Source organism: Trichoplusia ni, chromosome 3, assembly GCF_003590095.1.
Source record: "Trichoplusia ni isolate ovarian cell line Hi5 chromosome 3, tn1, whole genome shotgun sequence".
In the NCBI taxonomy this organism is placed as follows: Eukaryota; Metazoa; Arthropoda; class Insecta; order Lepidoptera; family Noctuidae; genus Trichoplusia; species Trichoplusia ni.
Genome location: NC_039480.1, coordinates 5,490,398 through 5,506,820, shown reverse-complemented (window position 1 = coordinate 5,506,820; position 16,423 = coordinate 5,490,398). Strand labels below are relative to the sequence as shown.

Sequence of the window (16,423 nt, the reverse complement as noted above, 5' to 3'; positions counted from 1 at the left end):
GTATGTTTATCAGCTGTCCAGTACTCATAATACAAATTTTCCTTAGTTTGAGACTAGATGGCGTTGTGTGAGAGCTGTGGAATATTATTATTATTAAAAAAATGACATTTCGTTTCGATAATTCACATGATTTTGACCTGCATTTTCATAAGTTTGAGTGTTTTCTATTGGCCTTAATGATTATAGTAAAGCCAATTAAATAGGGTATAAGGGATGGTCTTGAATTATTAACAGTATACTTAATTTATTAATCTACCGTAATATTTGGGTTTGAAAAGAGTGAGAGAGATGGCCTATGCTTTCGGTCTAGCGTTATCTCTGTCCTCTTAGATGATTGGCGCTCAATTTTCATGACTAGCACGGCATATCTATACTAATATATAAAACGAGGAGTTTGTTTGTTTGTTAGGCTATAAACCATCACGCTGCGACTAATAGAAGCGAAGATACAATGGAAAATGTGAAAAAAAACAGGGCGGGTTTAAATCGTAACTTATATTTTCTACCCACGGGGACGAAGTCGCGGGCAACAGCTAGTCTATACTAATATTATAAAGAGGAAAGATTTGTTTGTTTGACACGAAGAGGCTTCGAAACTACTGGACCGATTAGAAAAATTCTTTCACTGCTCAAAAGCTACATTACCCCCGCTGAACATAGGATATAATTAATTTTGAAAAATATTAGAGTTCCGTAAGAAAATTGCGATATTGTAACCAAAGGTGTATAATCGGAAACCTATTTCTGTGTACGCTGTTAAAACTGTATATTAAATGCGGACGAAGTCGCGGGCAACTGCTAGTAAATTATAAAGAGACTAGCTGTTGCCCGCGACTTCGTCCCCGTGGGTAGAAGATATAAGTTATGATTTATACCTGCCCTGTTTTTTTTCACATTTTCCATTGTATCTTCGCTCCTATTAGTCGCAGCGTGATGGTTTATAACCTAAAGCCTTCCTTAATGAATGGTCTATTTAACACAAAAATATTTTTTTTTAATTTGGACCAGTAGTTCCTGAGATTAGCGCGTTCAAACAAACAAACTCTCTAGCTTTATATATATTAGTATAGATTAGTATAGATAAACATAGACCGAAACTTCGTTTCCTCTCTTTCTTTCGGAGTGCCACAATTCCCATCTCTAAGGCTTGTCTTTTAGTATATTATGTCGATGGTGTATTATTTAATGTATTTTAATTTGCTTAAGAAGTATGTTTATCTGTTGTCTGGTTTCTATATAAAAAGAGTAACTTATGTAGTTTCTTGCCGGTCCTTCTCCATAAGAATGACACTTTGGAACCGTGCAACTAGAGTCATCATTGTAACGTTTTGAAAGTGCCTGGATAACGGCCTACTTGAAATAAAAACTTTTGGTATTGATTTTGATAATACAGATGCCGAGCTTTGGAATAACAGGGCTGTGTGTGAGTGTAAAAATATTTTTATACTGATAACTCAATTTATCTGTATTTTGCCCGCGATCCCGCCGCGTCTGCTCATGATTAAGGACTCCGGTGGGGTCCGAAACTAGTCGGGCTACCCCGATAAATACGCGTGAATAAACCGTTACATCATTTAATAATTGTCTGTATTTTTCTTAATGTTTTTTTTTTACCTAAGAATTTCAGACCGGATAAACCGATTTTGTTAATTGTTTAATTTAACGTGAAATAATGTCATTTGGTTCAATAAAATAACATCAAATTTGACTTAGTAGTTTATTTTAAGTCAGCTGTAAGTTTTTTGTAAAAAATATTATAAGTTTATTATATTCAGCTGAACACCAGTATGTTGCAGAGCGACTGTCTATCTGACAACACAACACGTGTTACTGTGTAACGCAGTATCCAATAATAACAAAATTGTAGTTATAAAAATGTGTCTTAAATTAGTATTTTTTACATCGTGTGTGTTTTTTACTATATATATAATATAAAGACATCGATTTTGGTAGATTTTGACGTTGTATTTGTGTGCTCCACGAATGCTTGTCCTGAGTCTGGGTGTCTTTGTGCATGTGAATTGAATGTTTGTGAAACCCCCACGATATAAGGTTAAATTCTTTAACTTGATTTGTTTGGTAATTTCTACAGTTAGCACTGTTGTAAAGACGTAAAAATTGTGTGTGATTTACTGAACCGAATTTTTCAAATTCTTTTTTCAATAGAAAGCCAGATTATTTGTAAATAATCATGGTTTATAACTATATTAAACTCAAAATTACTGCCAAATTAAGTGGTTACGAGTCAGTTTTTCAAACTAATATTATATATGCGAAAGTTCCTGAGTTTTTGTGTGTAGGTATGTGTCTTTGTAACCTCGTGACGCTCAAACATCTGGATCGATTACGATGAAATTTGGTATGATAATAGCTGGCATCTTGTATTAAATCATAGACGACTATTATCCGATTTTTTGAAAATAGGGTTATGTTTTTGCAGCGGCTATCGACTTGCAAGCAACAATTGGGTGAAACCGCGAGCTATAGCTAGTTAATCAATCTTATTTAAAAGTAATCTTAAATGTCATTCTATCTCTCTTACTTAATGGTAAAAAATGAGACAGATAGATACTTATTTTATAACGATTTTAAAATTATTTTTAGGTTAGACATTTGACGATTTGAAGAATTTCTATTTTATATGATTGATAAACAATTTTGATTGATAATTGGTTATCAGGTTAAGCTACCAATTGTCGAGGTCATTTTTTGGATAAGTAATAGTGGTATTTTATTCTGAATGCTATAATTATTATTGTTTTGTGATTATAAAATAAATGATATCAATGAAATTATAGGTATGCAAGAGGTTTTTGAGTGCTTTCAGAAAATAAAAATAATGTTCTTATTAATATCAGTTTTTCCGCTCATTTTTAAAACTAATATATTTATTTATAGAAATTTATTTAAATTTTAAAAGTTTTCTTTGTGTGTGGTTTAGTGCAAACATATTTAAGATTTAAATAAGTGCATAGAAAATGATATCTAAAAAAATCATCGAAATACCGCAGTAAAATATATTTTTTTTTTAATTTATAACACCAAATTTATCTGATACTAGCTTTTCGCCCGCGTCGATGTCGGTTATATCGCGTTTGCTAGAGAACTCTTCAAAAATCGGGGATAAAAACTATGTTCTTTCTCATGGTCAACTCTATCTCTGTACCAAATTTCATTAAAATCAGTTCAGTGGTTCAGACGTGAAAGCGTAACAGACAGACAGAGTTACTTTCGCATTTATAATATTAGTAGGGAGGGATCTACATATTTAATATCCAAAACAGTTTCTTGAAAACAAATTGATCCCGGGACTCGTTTAAAACAATTCTTGTGTCAGTCATTTACACTTACTACACATATAAAAGCCCTATAATTTGTAATGAATACGCAATACTTCAAAAAAGCATTAGAGTAATTGATAAACCAAACAAAAATGTCAGCCCATCGCATGGTAAAAAGAGCTAGCAATACGAAAAATCCCTTAACACGAAAGAGACACAACATCTAATTGACACATTCTATAGGTCAACAAAAATAAGTTGCGTAAAAATCATTCTAAATACTTTCACTTAACAAATCAATTAAAATAAAAACTAAACAATAAATAAAATAAAAACTTACAGAAAAATGGGTTTAAAATCCAATTTACTAAACACAACACTTCACAATCCAATAAAAATAATTATTTTGATTTGTAAACAAAATGAAACGCGGCAAAATTACGTTGAACGGAATATTTTTTTAATAGACGAATAGGCAACGACATACACGAGGTACGGCAAACGACTGACTGATTAATACTCTAAAAACTGCGATGACGAAATATCTTTACACACAAGTTTATTCCTAGTGATAATATGATAAGAAAATAATATTTTTATCGCGCTCAACTGTAGCGATGACGCCGAAACGAAATCAAGCAATGTTTTTTATATTTCCAATGATTTGCTGTTTTATTTTCGTTCGCGCCGCTCGATACTAGATGGCGTTATTGTTTAAGGAAAATTGTTGTAATAATTTGATTGTTGATCTATGATTTGCGAAGCTCTTGTGGTGTATAAATATTGGTTTGGCCTTCTGAATACTCGTTCTGTCTGTGCGTTCACCTTTGTTAAGATTAATTATGTTTTATAGAAACTTAGATAAGGGATTGGTTAACATTAACTCTGATACGCAGTTGTATGTTAATATATTGATTTTCCGTTCTTTTTGGTTTTTTTTAAAGGGCGATGATTAATCATATTTGATAAGAACACGTAGTTTTTGTATTGACATAACAGCTTACACGTTTTGAAGCTGGTTTGAAAGATTTGTAAAACAGCCACTGAAATGTTTATATTTTTGTTGTGCGGTAAGTAGATATTTTTAAACTTATTTTAAAGTTTCGCTTGGAAGACCTTCAAGCAATTTCATTGAATACCAAGGTAGCTACGATCGTTAATAATGATATATCTTTAATAGTTATAAGATTATTTTCTTCACACGGCTTTGAATACTTCTTGGGTTTTTTTATTAATCCATTCGTTACGAAAATGTTGCTATAGGGAATCGCCTATCTTTGCGATCAATTTTATTTAAAATGTTTTAGTATTAGAGATGATGACAATTTTGTTTTGCAGTGTCCGTCTTGTAGTTTTTTGTATAGTAATGGATAAGTATTTTTTAATTTGTCCCGCAAACATAGATTGTCCAAATTACAGTGAATGAAACTTACGCGTGACGTCACGATTGAGTATAATTTTTACTCTATCGTTACGTCATAAGCCCCCTCTCCTAAACTTTAAAGCAGTTAATCTTTGTCAATTCTAATTTTTCTGAAAAAGGAACAAATACGTGTCTCATACTTTTCAATTATCTAACTGAGGGACTAATGAGATTTTTTCTTTTTATACCCAGTCATCATCCCTATTACAGCGTGAGCAATCATCAAAAATAAACACAAAATATTGCATTTATATAAAAGTAGATAATATTAAGTATGTAGGTAAAAGAACAATAACTTCTATAAATTCAATATGGCCGCTTGTCAATTTTGACACCTAACCTATAAATTGATGCCAAGGTCGCGCCATTATTGAGAAAAATAAATTACGTATCTAATGTTGTGTTACATAATATGACCGAAACAGAAGTATTGACATGGGTCCATCATATCTACAATAATGTTATACAGAGGCTAAGTTTGTATAGGCGCGGACTCACCGTTGTAGGTACTTGTGAGACATTCACATTCGGCAAGATTGGCAGATAGTAAAACGATATTGATTCTCATTTCCAAGGCCAGAGTCTTGATGCTCAGAAAAAAGGAAAATAAGTAACCAAAAGTGTATTTTGTTCTTTCTTTATATTTGTATGCTGTAATGGCTAAACATGACTGTTCCTTTTTTTTTCTTTTTAACATCCTGCGTGCACTGTATGCATGTATACTCATGTTTTACAAATAAAAATATCTTTTTTACTCCCTCGGGGGAGGAAATGGGTAGTGTCTGACTCTTACTGACTAAACCTGAACCGCCGTGCTACGTCATCCGCGTTTTTGTGTCGGTGTATGGCAATGCGTTGCAATCCTTCATACAAGTTTACAACGGCCTTACTTACGGCATCATGATGATGGACACGGAATGCTTCAATAAGAAAACGCGCTTCAAACTCACTTTAATATCACAACAGGGCCGGCGTAAGGGCCACTGACACCCCGGGCGAAAATATTATTTTCAAAAAGAATATTCAAAAATTAATCGACCTTTTTTTAAGATGCGTACTTTTTATTTATATTCCATCAATAATAGCACAGAGCTTAGAGGCAAGAAACTCAACCTTCAGACCTTGGCGCCCCCCAGAATTAGTCGCCCTGGGCCATCGCCCCATCACGTCCCCCCCTAACGCCGGCACTTCACATAAAACTCACACCAATGCAACGTTAATGCAGTCTTTTTTTCCGGATGACAAAAACTTCTTCCGCTTTGGTGGGGAAGGGAGTGTCAGGAGTCCTTCGGGAACTCTTTCGGACAATCCCGGTGCCCCGGCAGGCATCAGCTCGAATGTACTGAGAAGTGAAGGATGGGTTTTTTTACACCCATTCTTCGAGAAGAAGTCTAAACGTACGGCCAGCCAGAGTGGCCGCCGGCGCGCAGAGCATGTGCGAGCGATCCCGTGACTCTGGCTAAAGCAGTAGAAGGGGCCCTAGGCGGTGTAATCGGTGGAAGTCCGACATATCCTACCCCGTGCCCCCGACGTAGGTTGAAGTCACCCTGGAAAAAAGGCATCGGCCACAATGGGCTCCACAGAGCTTGCTGAATTATTTGTACGCGTCGTCCAGCACGGGCCTAATTCTGATCGGACGGTGAACTACCCTTCACTGAGGGCCGGGATTCATCACGCTAAAGTCATCTACACCTCATTACAAACTCACCCCGAACTATCTTCAGACTCACCTCATGTAGTTTTAATTTCACAGTCCACAAAGTACTGTTATTTAATCATTACAAATGCTATTAAATAATAGGACAATTAAAAAGGTTTTTTAATTAAAAAATTCTCTTTAAATGCATTTTTTCGATAATCACATGTGTGGAACATTATTAAATGTTTTTTCATCGAATATTTATTTTGATATCATGTAAGTCTGGTGCTAGTTGTTTTATTTATTTTAACTTTCCGAACGTTTAGATACAGGGCCCCAATACCGCTATTTACAATGTCCGATGAATTATTGAAATTTGGCTTAAATTGACAATTTTCGTATTTTCTTTACCATTATTCTACACAATAATTGGAAATTCATTAAAGGGCAGTACTCTCAAGGTCAATAAAATTAACTTATTTTCAAAATGCTTAAGAGAATAGGAATAATTTCAAATTTAATCCATTTACCATTCATTCATCGGCCATTGCAGTTATTGTAAATAGCAGAATCGGGGTCCAGGTATAATAACAAATTATTTCCAATTTCGTCCAGTAGCATAAAAAATTACAGTGAATAAAACTTACGTGTGACGTCACATTGTGTATAAATTTTGCGGAGCTATAACATCACAAGCTCCTAAACTTTAAAGCAAGTCTTTGTCAACTTTCACTGTTGAAATAAATCAAAACGTGCCCAATAATATCTATCTGAGGGACTAAAAATATTTCCTCTTTTGATATTCAGGCATCATCCCTAGTTTGATCGAATCACTCAAATGTATTGAAATGACTAGTCAAAGCCACGTCACTTGTTAAAAGGGAATTCATTCCGATTCAGGGGTGCTCATAAGGGCTGATGCCTGCCGGGACAGAGGGATTTTCCGAAAGGGCTACTCGGTACATAAAGGGCAAAGGAAGGGACATGGGTGGGTTTGAGTCAGTAAAAGTCTGACACTCCCTTCCGCTCAACGCAAAGCGGAATAAGTCATTTGATGATCCGATGAATCTGGTGATGACAATCAGTCTCATCGTTTTGCAAGCATGCAATTTAATGTCGGGAGTAAATGGACTACATGAGCGTGACGTGTCTCGGGTTCGCTCCCCACGTAGGACAAGCATAAAGTCGTCTGATTCGCGAATATCTCATTTCTCATTTTTATAAAAAAACGACTCCCGCAGTAAGGAATTAATCCTTGTTTCGTCTTGCGAACATACAATTAACATGCACAAAAACACCCAGACTCAGAACAAGCATTCGTGGATCCGTCCTGAGTGTAATTGTTTTTTTGCATGTGACTTGAATGTTCTTTTACATTACTGACGACTTTTCGTAGGAAGAAAGAAAAGTCCTAAAATTTTCTCCCTTTTCTCCACAGGTATCCCCTCTGCATTTCCATCTCAGACGCATTACAGCAACAAATACAAGTCGCATTCAAACTCCTTGCACGCCCCACATCGTTTGCTGGAAATCATGGCAATTTACACAGAGGAAGCGAGACAAAGGACCAAGGAGATGAACGAAATGAGGTTTATGTACGAGGAGAGCCCGCAATACGAACAAGGATATGTCATGAGCGAAATTATAGAAAGGTATATTCCACAACTTTCACATAATAAATCTAGATAAAAACAAATACAGACAGATTGAGTTATCGGTTTAAAATATCCTTATTCATCATCACCATCATCTCAGCCTATCGCCGTCCACTGCTGAACGCAGGCCCCAAAGAGCGCCAACCATCCCGGTCCTGGGCAGCCCGCATCCATCCGCTGCCAGCCACCTTCTTCAAATCATTGGTCCATCGTGCCGCAGGGCGTCCTACATAATAAAAACTAGGCAACAGATAAACATAATTAAGCAAATTAAAATACATTGACACACCATCGACATATTAAAATAGACATGCGTTAGAGATGAGAATTGTGGCACTTCGAAAGAAAGAGAGGAAAAAAAATTTTGGTCAGTCTTTATCTCTTTAAAAATTTACATGCCACTGCCACATACTTGTCATAAAAACTGATCGCCAATCATCTGTGAAGAAAGAGATAGCGCTTGACCGAAAGCATAGACCATCTCTCTCACTCTTTTCAAACCAAAAAATAATAATAATAATAATACATTTTTATTTAAAAACAACAAAGGTTCACTACAAGTTTTACCAAACTACATAGAATTTAAAAACATGGTAACAATTAATATTGTATTGTCCAGAGAGACTTAGTCCTCTGGGTTAAAACATATGTGAGTGGGCAATCCCATTTAGTTTTTATCGAAAAAAATACTGCCGATTATACGCGTACTTCACACAACGCCATCTAGTCTCAAACTAAGCAAAGCTTGTATTATGAGTACTAGACAACTGAGAAACATACTTATATATTCTCAATACATTCATAAGGTTACTAGCTCCCATAACTGCCAAACCTAAATTCTTTTTATCTTCCTTGCTTTTGAGTGTGATAAAGTGAAAAATACGCATTCGATATTTATATCAAATCTGTGTGACGGGTCCCGACCGTTTTACCTTTACATCTTTGACAGTCGTTACAGGTAGTCAGAAACTCAAGTCTGACATGACCGTGTTGCCCAGGTAACTGGGTTGAGGAGGTCAGATAGACAGTTGCTCCTTGTAAAACACTGGTACTTAGCTGAAACCGGTTAGACTGGAAACCGACCACAACATATTTGAGAAAAGGCTAGGCCGATGATGGATCAAACAGATTTTTTTGCTAATATGCCCAATATCTTCATACTCAGATACAAAATCGTGAATCCAATTCCATTTCAGATTCCGTAAAGTAGTTGAACACACGAAAAGACCGATCGAGTTTCATTCAGACAATTTCTTCAATACTCTCAAACGGACCGAGCTGATTCAAGTTTTATATTTCGAGATTTACCACTTGGTTAGGATGATGCACGAGATCCCAGTAAAATATGACGCTGAAGAAGAATTCACGAAGAAGGAGAAGAAGAAACCCACGAAGCAGGAGTTATACGACACTAAGAAGAGCATAGAAGAAATGCAGAAGCGGAGGGAGAGGGAGAAACGGAAGAGGAGAAAATTGAATGCGAAGTTACGGGAAGCGTTTGATAGAGGCATGGCGTTGTCGAAATATGGAAAGAAACGGGATCCTTATAACAAGTGGTGGCCTGTGGATTACGGCTGGGAAATCGATCACTGGTGGTGATTCTTGTGGTCTTTTATTCATGTATATTTTGTAGAACATATACTCTTTAATTATTAAATGATGCAACGATTTACTCACGAGTATTTATGGGGGGTGCCTAACTAGTTCGACTCGCGATCCCGCCGCGTCAGCTCATGATTAAGGACTCCGGTTGGGTCCGAAACTAGTCGGCCTACCCCGATACATACGCGTGAGTAAACCGTTGCGTCATTTAATAATGAATTAAACTCACGATAGTTATTATAAAAAAACTCTTTAATTTGTTGATGGAAACTTTTTTTTTAAATACAATATCTTATATTTACACTAGCTGACCCAGCAAACGTTGTTTTGCGGTTTTTTTTTTCTAGTTGTATGTATTTTTAATGCCACATTATAAAAAAAATTAAAACAAACAATTTCGTCCAAAATATAAAATATTTTTTTTTAGTGTGAGCATCCCTTATCACTTAGGGGTATGAAAAATAGATGTTGTTCTATTCTCAGACCTACCCAATATGTATACAAAATTTCATAAAAATCGGTCGAACCGTTTCGGAGGAGTACGGTAACTAACATCGTGACACGGGAATTTTATACAGGGTGTAAGGAACACCGTGACTTTTCCGTGGGACCTGAGTTCTAGACATGATTCCAGAACCCACTGCGTTGGAATTTTTCATCGGTCTTTTCATGAAAATTGCAGTTTTTTTTCGCGTTTTTTTAATTTTATGTGTCATAAAATCATTTTTCCTACGTATTTCAATAATATTTTCATAAACAAAATCATTATTAAGCCGTTTTCACAAAAAAAGGCAATGTAAATGAAACACTAAAAACTGCTCCCGATCAGCTGATTCGTAAAGGTACTCGTCGGTCATCGCTCTCTTGCAAATCTAACCGAAAGTGACGTCAAAACCGAACCAATACTTATGAGCGACAAGCGTAAGAGATAGCGCAACTATTGCGCGCGCACTCGCACGCATTATTCGTAATCCTGCCTACTATTCCTTTAAAAAAAGCCGCGCGCTTTGTAGGCACCGCTAGCCGCCTTTGTCGACACCGCCAGCGAGTCGCCGACACCTACAGCGGTATCGGCGAGTGACGTACCTGTGACACTGGATAAAATAGTACATCGATTTTTGTTACACGGGTTCCATGTTATAAAATAAAAAATCACCTTCTCAGCGTTTATCAACTTATCACGAAATTTATTAAAACCTTTTATTATTAACAGTTTGTTTTTGTTTAGAATTCTGTAGTTCTAAAACGTGTTGTTGTAAACAATAATTTATTTTTTCTGAACTTAAACTCTGTTTTGTTTCTAATATCATTATCTCCTAATGAAATTCCTGCCTAAAAATCTTTATAATTTTTTTTTCCTACGAATAATTATTCCAGTCACATGTAATAATAATGTTCTTACACAAAAGTACATTTTGTGATTAATCAATTTTAAAGGTTTAAGTTAAGTACTTTATTGTTGAGAATAATTTTACGATATTCACTTCGACCTCGTGTAATTTATCGATCAAGAATCATAGGTACCTAGGTCCAACACTACTCAAAGGTAAAACCGAAAGTTCGGCTTTTTTCAAAATAGTACCTATTTTTACTCAGTTCGTGTCTTATGCTTATCGAACGTGCATGTGCAAACGGGTAATTCGCGGACTAATTATCGTGTTAGCAGACAATTTTATTGTGATAGGTGAATTAAGTGAGTGCCTTGTGTGTGTTCTTTTAATAATTATTATTTTTTAATTGCGATTACGATGCCTAATAGTCTTTTCACCGCCCGGGAGTATGGTAACATGCTCATGTGTTATGGCGAAGCACGTGGCAATGCGAGTCTCGCTTTAAACATTTACCGGACGCGGTACCCTAGTTCTCGTCACCCCGGAGACCCTAGAGTCATAGTGCGTGCATATCAGCGAGTGCTTGACAACTTGCCGATAGTGCCGCAGAGCGAGGGCGCTGGAAGACCAGTCCGAGCCACTGTAGCCGACCACGTACTCGCGGCCGTGCGCCAGAACCCGCGCCTAGGTGTACGTACCGCAGCCCGGTTGGTACGCAACCGGCACAGGACACGTGTGTCGCACTGGACTGTTCACCGAATTTTACGACGCGATAGGCAGCGCGCATATCATTTGCACAAGGTGCAAGCGTTGTTGCCTACCGATAAAATTCGGCGTGTCGCGTATTGTCGTTGGTTGCAACAGCAACATCGCGATAATCCTAGTTTTGCTGCAAACGTAATTTGGACGGATGAGTCCACGTTCACAAGAAACGGGATGTGGAATAGGCGCAATTCCCACATCTGGGCTCATTCCAATCCTTACGCTTTGCAGCAGACAGGGCACCAAACTCGGTGGTCAGTGAACGTGTGGGCAGGGCTGTTTAAATCGCAAGTTCTTGGACCCGTTTTCCTCCCGGAGCGACTAAACGGGCCACGGTATCTTCAGCTTCTAAATACAACTATCGAAGACTTAGTCGATGAGATGCCGTTGGCCCACTACCGGGATGCGTGGTTTCAACACGACGGTGCCCCCCCACACGTATCACTTCCAGTGCGACAGTACCTGTCCGAAACATTTGGCGATCAGTGGCTCGGAAGATTTGGGCCGCAAGCTTGGCCACCTCGTTCGCCAGATTTGACGCCGCTTGACTTTTTTCTCTGGGGTTACGTCAAGGACAAGGTGTTCGTTACGGAATGCGAGACCGCCGAAGTAATGCGTCATCGCATCGTGAACGCATTCAACACGTTACGTATGGAGTGTGCTCAGGACCCCACCTTTCTGCCCCGGGTTCAGCAGCAGATTTTGCGCCGCGCCGAAATTTGTGTACAAGTGGATGGCGGACATTTCGAACCTTATCTGGTTAGAAGTGAGCGAGATTAAGGTAAGAGTAGGTTTGATTTAATAATACACAAGACACAGATTGAAGTCAGAATAGTGTAAATTGATTGGTATTTTTTTTGTGATTGTTTTTCGTTACATCACAACATTTTTATAAAATGCGCGCGCGTTTCGAATGTTTCGATCGTGTCGCCGAGTGTCGCCCTCCTACCACATTACAGTTCGTGTAAGTACGTACGCTGAGCGTAAGGATCGCGCGGTAACCAATTCATTGCGTGCTCAAAAATGACTAAATCTATAAATATTAATCTCCGACGGTAGCGACTTCTTTAATATTAATTAACACGTTATTTTAAAGTCATTATGCGACTTTGGTGGTACGGTGTTCCTTACACCCTGTATATTAGAAGATTAGATTAAAAAGCTACATTATAAATATGAATATTAAATAAACCCTATATACATAATTTGAAATGAAATGAAATCATTTATTCTGTAAGTAGGATATCGTGACTTATTTTGTAGACCTTTTTATGGTGCACAAAATTGTAGAACATTGTTTGGATCTATCTCGTATCGCGTGCTTTTATCGGGCTTATAATGAACTATCTGTTGCCCGCCACTTCGTCCACGTGGTTAGAAGATCTTGAACCGTTTTCAGCGCACGCCACGGAAGCCCTCAAAGATGAATAATTTTCCCCGTTTTTCCCACATTTTCCGTTGTATCCTCGTTCCTATTAGTCGCAGCGAGACTATATAGCCTAAAACCTTCCTCGATTAATGAGGAAACTCAAAAATATTTTTAAATTTGAACCAGTAGTTCCTGAGATTAGCGCGTTCAAACTAACAAACAAACTCTTCAACTTTATATATTAGTATAGTAGAGTATAGATGTAAAAAATACAATAACAAGAAAAATTGTTTTTATTTAACAGTAGTTGGGAGCTGTATAAAATAAATTAGAGCAATTTTTTTTGACCAACCAGATAAGCGTCTGCATCGATAATTTTAGAAATATATCCACAAATACTTGTCCTGAGTCTGGGTGTCTGTGTGCATCATGTGACTTGAATACTTGTGAAGACTACGGGACACAAGGATTTAATTTCCTACTGCAGTAGACTATTTTTGAATAAAACAAAAATTTCGTTCAATATACAATATAAGGTACTTAAATCTCAAAAAATTCCCTATTTTTCTAGAAGCAGCACAGAGTCTTTCGCATAATATATAGGAATCTTTACAAAAACATATGTTTTCTAACTCTCCATTCAGACCATTATAATATTTCAATAAACACATAATATTAAATTACATCCAAAACACCAAAAAAAAACTACTCATCACACAAAAGTTCTCCAATGAGAATCGAGCCCACGACGTAGCAGTCAGGGCCGCTAACCACTAGACCAACAGGCCAATCTATTACTTCTGATAGATGTTGGCCCCTTCCAAAGACCAGGTTTCTTCTACCGGCCAATGATCGATAAATCTCTTCTTAGTGGTGGTAATATTTGAACCGAGCCTCTTCATTAGGAACTCCTCTCTCGTCCTACTCTTGACCTTCGCCTCCTCTTCTTCTTTCGACGAAGACTCTGAAAGTAAATAAAAAAAAACGATTTAAAAAATCTAAATACCCTCGTTTTTAAATGTCAGATTTTATCAAAGTTTGACAGTTTTTATAACTTTGTAAATTGCATTTTCATCGGGTTTGAAGCTACCCTGAAAATTTCAGCCTGCTAGCTTATCGGGAAGTGCCTCAAAATGGAGTAGCAAAAATCCAACCAGAACGACAAACAAACAAGAAAGTGAGTGTATAAAAACGTGGGAATATTGATCCTGACACCTAATATCTAATAATCATCATCTCAGCCTGTTCCCAACTATGTTGTGGTCGGCTTCCAGTCTAACCGGTTTCACCTAAGTACCAGTGTTTTACAAAGAGCGACTACCTATCTGACCAATCAACCCAGTTACCTGGGCAACACGATACCCCTTAGTTAGACTGGTTGTCAGACTTTGTAGCTTCTGAAAAATTTTAACGACTGTCAAAGATGTATAAATTACACCCACAATTGAACATCCCTTCCGAAACACGGAGAAACTCATTATGACAAAGATTTTCACGTCTACAGACCGTTATAGTTTAGCACCGATTTTATTTCTTACCCTCCTCGACTTCCGGGCCATTTCTCAACGCCGAAGCCATGTGGTTCCCCTGCACCATGTCATTATGAGCTGATACTTCTAGAACGTGGATGAATTCATCTATTTCTACTTCTAGAAAATGTACCAGTTCCATATTTATGATGTAATGAATGAGTCTGAGGACTTTTACTCCTGGACCGATGAGTTCCGTTCTTTTCTGATCTTTGTTGTAAAGATCTTTGTATAGCTCTATCATATAGCGAAATTTTTCGCTTATTTTTCCTGTGAGAATAAATTTGAATGTATAACACAATAATGAGCTTGAAACTGAAATAAATTAATAGATTTTATGAAATATTGTCATTTTTTATAGTTATAAATTGCATTGTCGTCGGGTTTAAAGCTACCCTGAAAATTTCAGCCTGCTAGCTTATCGGGAAGTGCCCCAAAATGGAGTTGAAAAATCTCACCGTAGCAATAAACAAACTTCAAATAAACGAAAAGTGTGTTCATAAAAGCGTGGGAAAAAAAGCAATATAGTCGGGTCATCCAGTCCAAATTACTAAGGTAACGAATGTATCAACATAATACAAACGAAATGACAAACTCCGCCTTTTTGAAGTCGGTTAAAATTAAGACGGTTAATTGCTAATCCTATTCGCGACACTAAAGGCATTGCATTTGTGCTAAAGAATAAAATAGCTATAACTAGAAAACGAATACACAACCAATATGGCGTGTATTATTTCTCGATATCCCGTATTCTCTCTCTGAACGAGAGATCTTTCTCACTATAGCTCTCTCCCACCTCTCACTCCATAGCGCTGTGCGTGATACGACGTTCGCTCTGTCTCACTTTTTCTCTCAATCTTTCTCGCTCGTTCGACCTGTCTTACTCTCTCTCAATCGGTCTCTATCGCTCTCTCTTTTTTTCGACACTTCCGTTGCATACCGGCGTGACGTTACATCCGTAAAAATTATACAATCATGCGCCTTAAGAAGTTTCACTTTAAAAATAAAGAAACCGGTTAGGCTTCCAGTCTAACCGGTTTCAGCTTGGTACTAGTGTTTTACAAGGAGCGACTGCCTATCTGACCTCCTCAACACAGTTACCTGGGCAACACGATGCCCCTTAGTTAGGGGTATCGTGATTGGTTGTCAGACTCCCATCATCATCATCATCTCAGCCTATCGCCGTCCACTGCTGAACGTAGGCCTCCACTTAAACCCATACCCACCAATAATAACACCGATATTGAAAGCAGAATACGGTTCATGTTCTTCCCTGATTTCTTTAATTTGCCTCATTTTGAGGTAAGCATCCTTAACCAAGTCCTCGGCTAAGGTCATCATTTTGGCCTTATCAGCTCTGCCAATGTGGTCGTGAAACTCGTGTACTCTGTACTTGTTCTCTTTCGTGATCAAATTGTTCAAGCCAAGTGCTGATGGGACTGGAAAATAAAACTTATTTATTCTTTCTGTCCGACTTTGAACAGATTCTTAATAAGATGACGAAATAACTTAAAAAGAAACTTAATCTTACCTATTAGCCATAAAATAAAATATGTTTTTTGTCTCGACACTTCCATTTTCTTTTGATGGTTTGTATAAAAGGAATTTAATCAAATTACGTTCCGTTTATTTCACAATATTTTTATGGCATCATTACTTAATCCAATTAATTTATTTAATTAGAAATCTTTTTATCTATATACTAATCTATACTTCTATACTAATATATAAAGCTGAAGAGTTTGTTTGTTTGTTTGAACGCGCTAATTTTAGGAACGTTCTACTGGGTCGAATTGAAAAATTCTTGTTGTATTCAATAGACCATTCATCGA

General features: G+C 37.1%; 3 protein-coding genes across 8 annotated transcripts in view; 1 reads left to right on the top strand and 2 right to left on the bottom strand.

Moving 5' to 3' along the window:
* The window catches only part of LOC113509041 (segmentation protein cap'n'collar-like), a 155,392-nt gene extending 151,597 nt beyond the window's left edge, over positions 1-3,795 (bottom strand). For both annotated transcript variants that reach the window (XM_026892304.1, XM_026892306.1), the window contains exon 1: positions 3,622-3,795. The gene's annotated coding sequence lies outside the window, so the exon portion shown is untranslated. The remainder of the gene's footprint in view (positions 1-3,621) is intronic.
* The window catches only part of LOC113509043, a 41,092-nt gene extending 31,385 nt beyond the window's left edge, over positions 1-9,707 (top strand). For 4 of the 5 annotated variants that reach the window (XM_026892310.1, XM_026892309.1, XM_026892308.1 and 1 more), the window contains exons 2-3: positions 7,782-7,995; positions 9,195-9,707. In XM_026892310.1, the coding sequence (XP_026748111.1) occupies positions 7,877-7,995; positions 9,195-9,597 (522 nt within the window). In that variant the 5' untranslated portion in view covers positions 7,782-7,876 and the 3' untranslated portion in view covers positions 9,598-9,707. Of the gene's footprint in view, positions 1-4,022; positions 4,352-7,781; positions 7,996-9,194 lie in introns of those variants that run through there. The other variant, XM_026892307.1, reaches the window with a different exon arrangement.
* Positions 9,708-13,548: 3,841 nt separating this feature from the next.
* Positions 13,549-14,943, bottom strand: LOC113492387. Its single transcript, XM_026869869.1, has 2 exons — positions 14,601-14,943; positions 13,549-14,026 (listed from the first exon to the last, which is right to left on the bottom strand). The coding sequence occupies exons 1-2, from the start codon at positions 14,833-14,835 to the stop codon at positions 13,857-13,859; spliced, it is 405 nt and encodes a 134-aa protein (XP_026725670.1). The 5' UTR covers positions 14,836-14,943; the 3' UTR covers positions 13,549-13,856.
* Positions 14,944-16,423: the final 1,480 nt, after the last annotated feature.

Excerpts from the sequence above, each read along its gene's own strand:
- LOC113492387 (XM_026869869.1), bottom strand. The coding sequence starts at position 14,835 with ATGATAGAGCTATACAAAGATCTTTACAACAAAGATCAGAAAAGAACG. Across the intron at positions 14,027-14,600 it reads TGGCCCGGAAGTCGAGGAGG|AGTCTTCGTCGAAAGAAGAA; the intron begins GTAAGAAATAAA and ends ATTTACTTTCAG.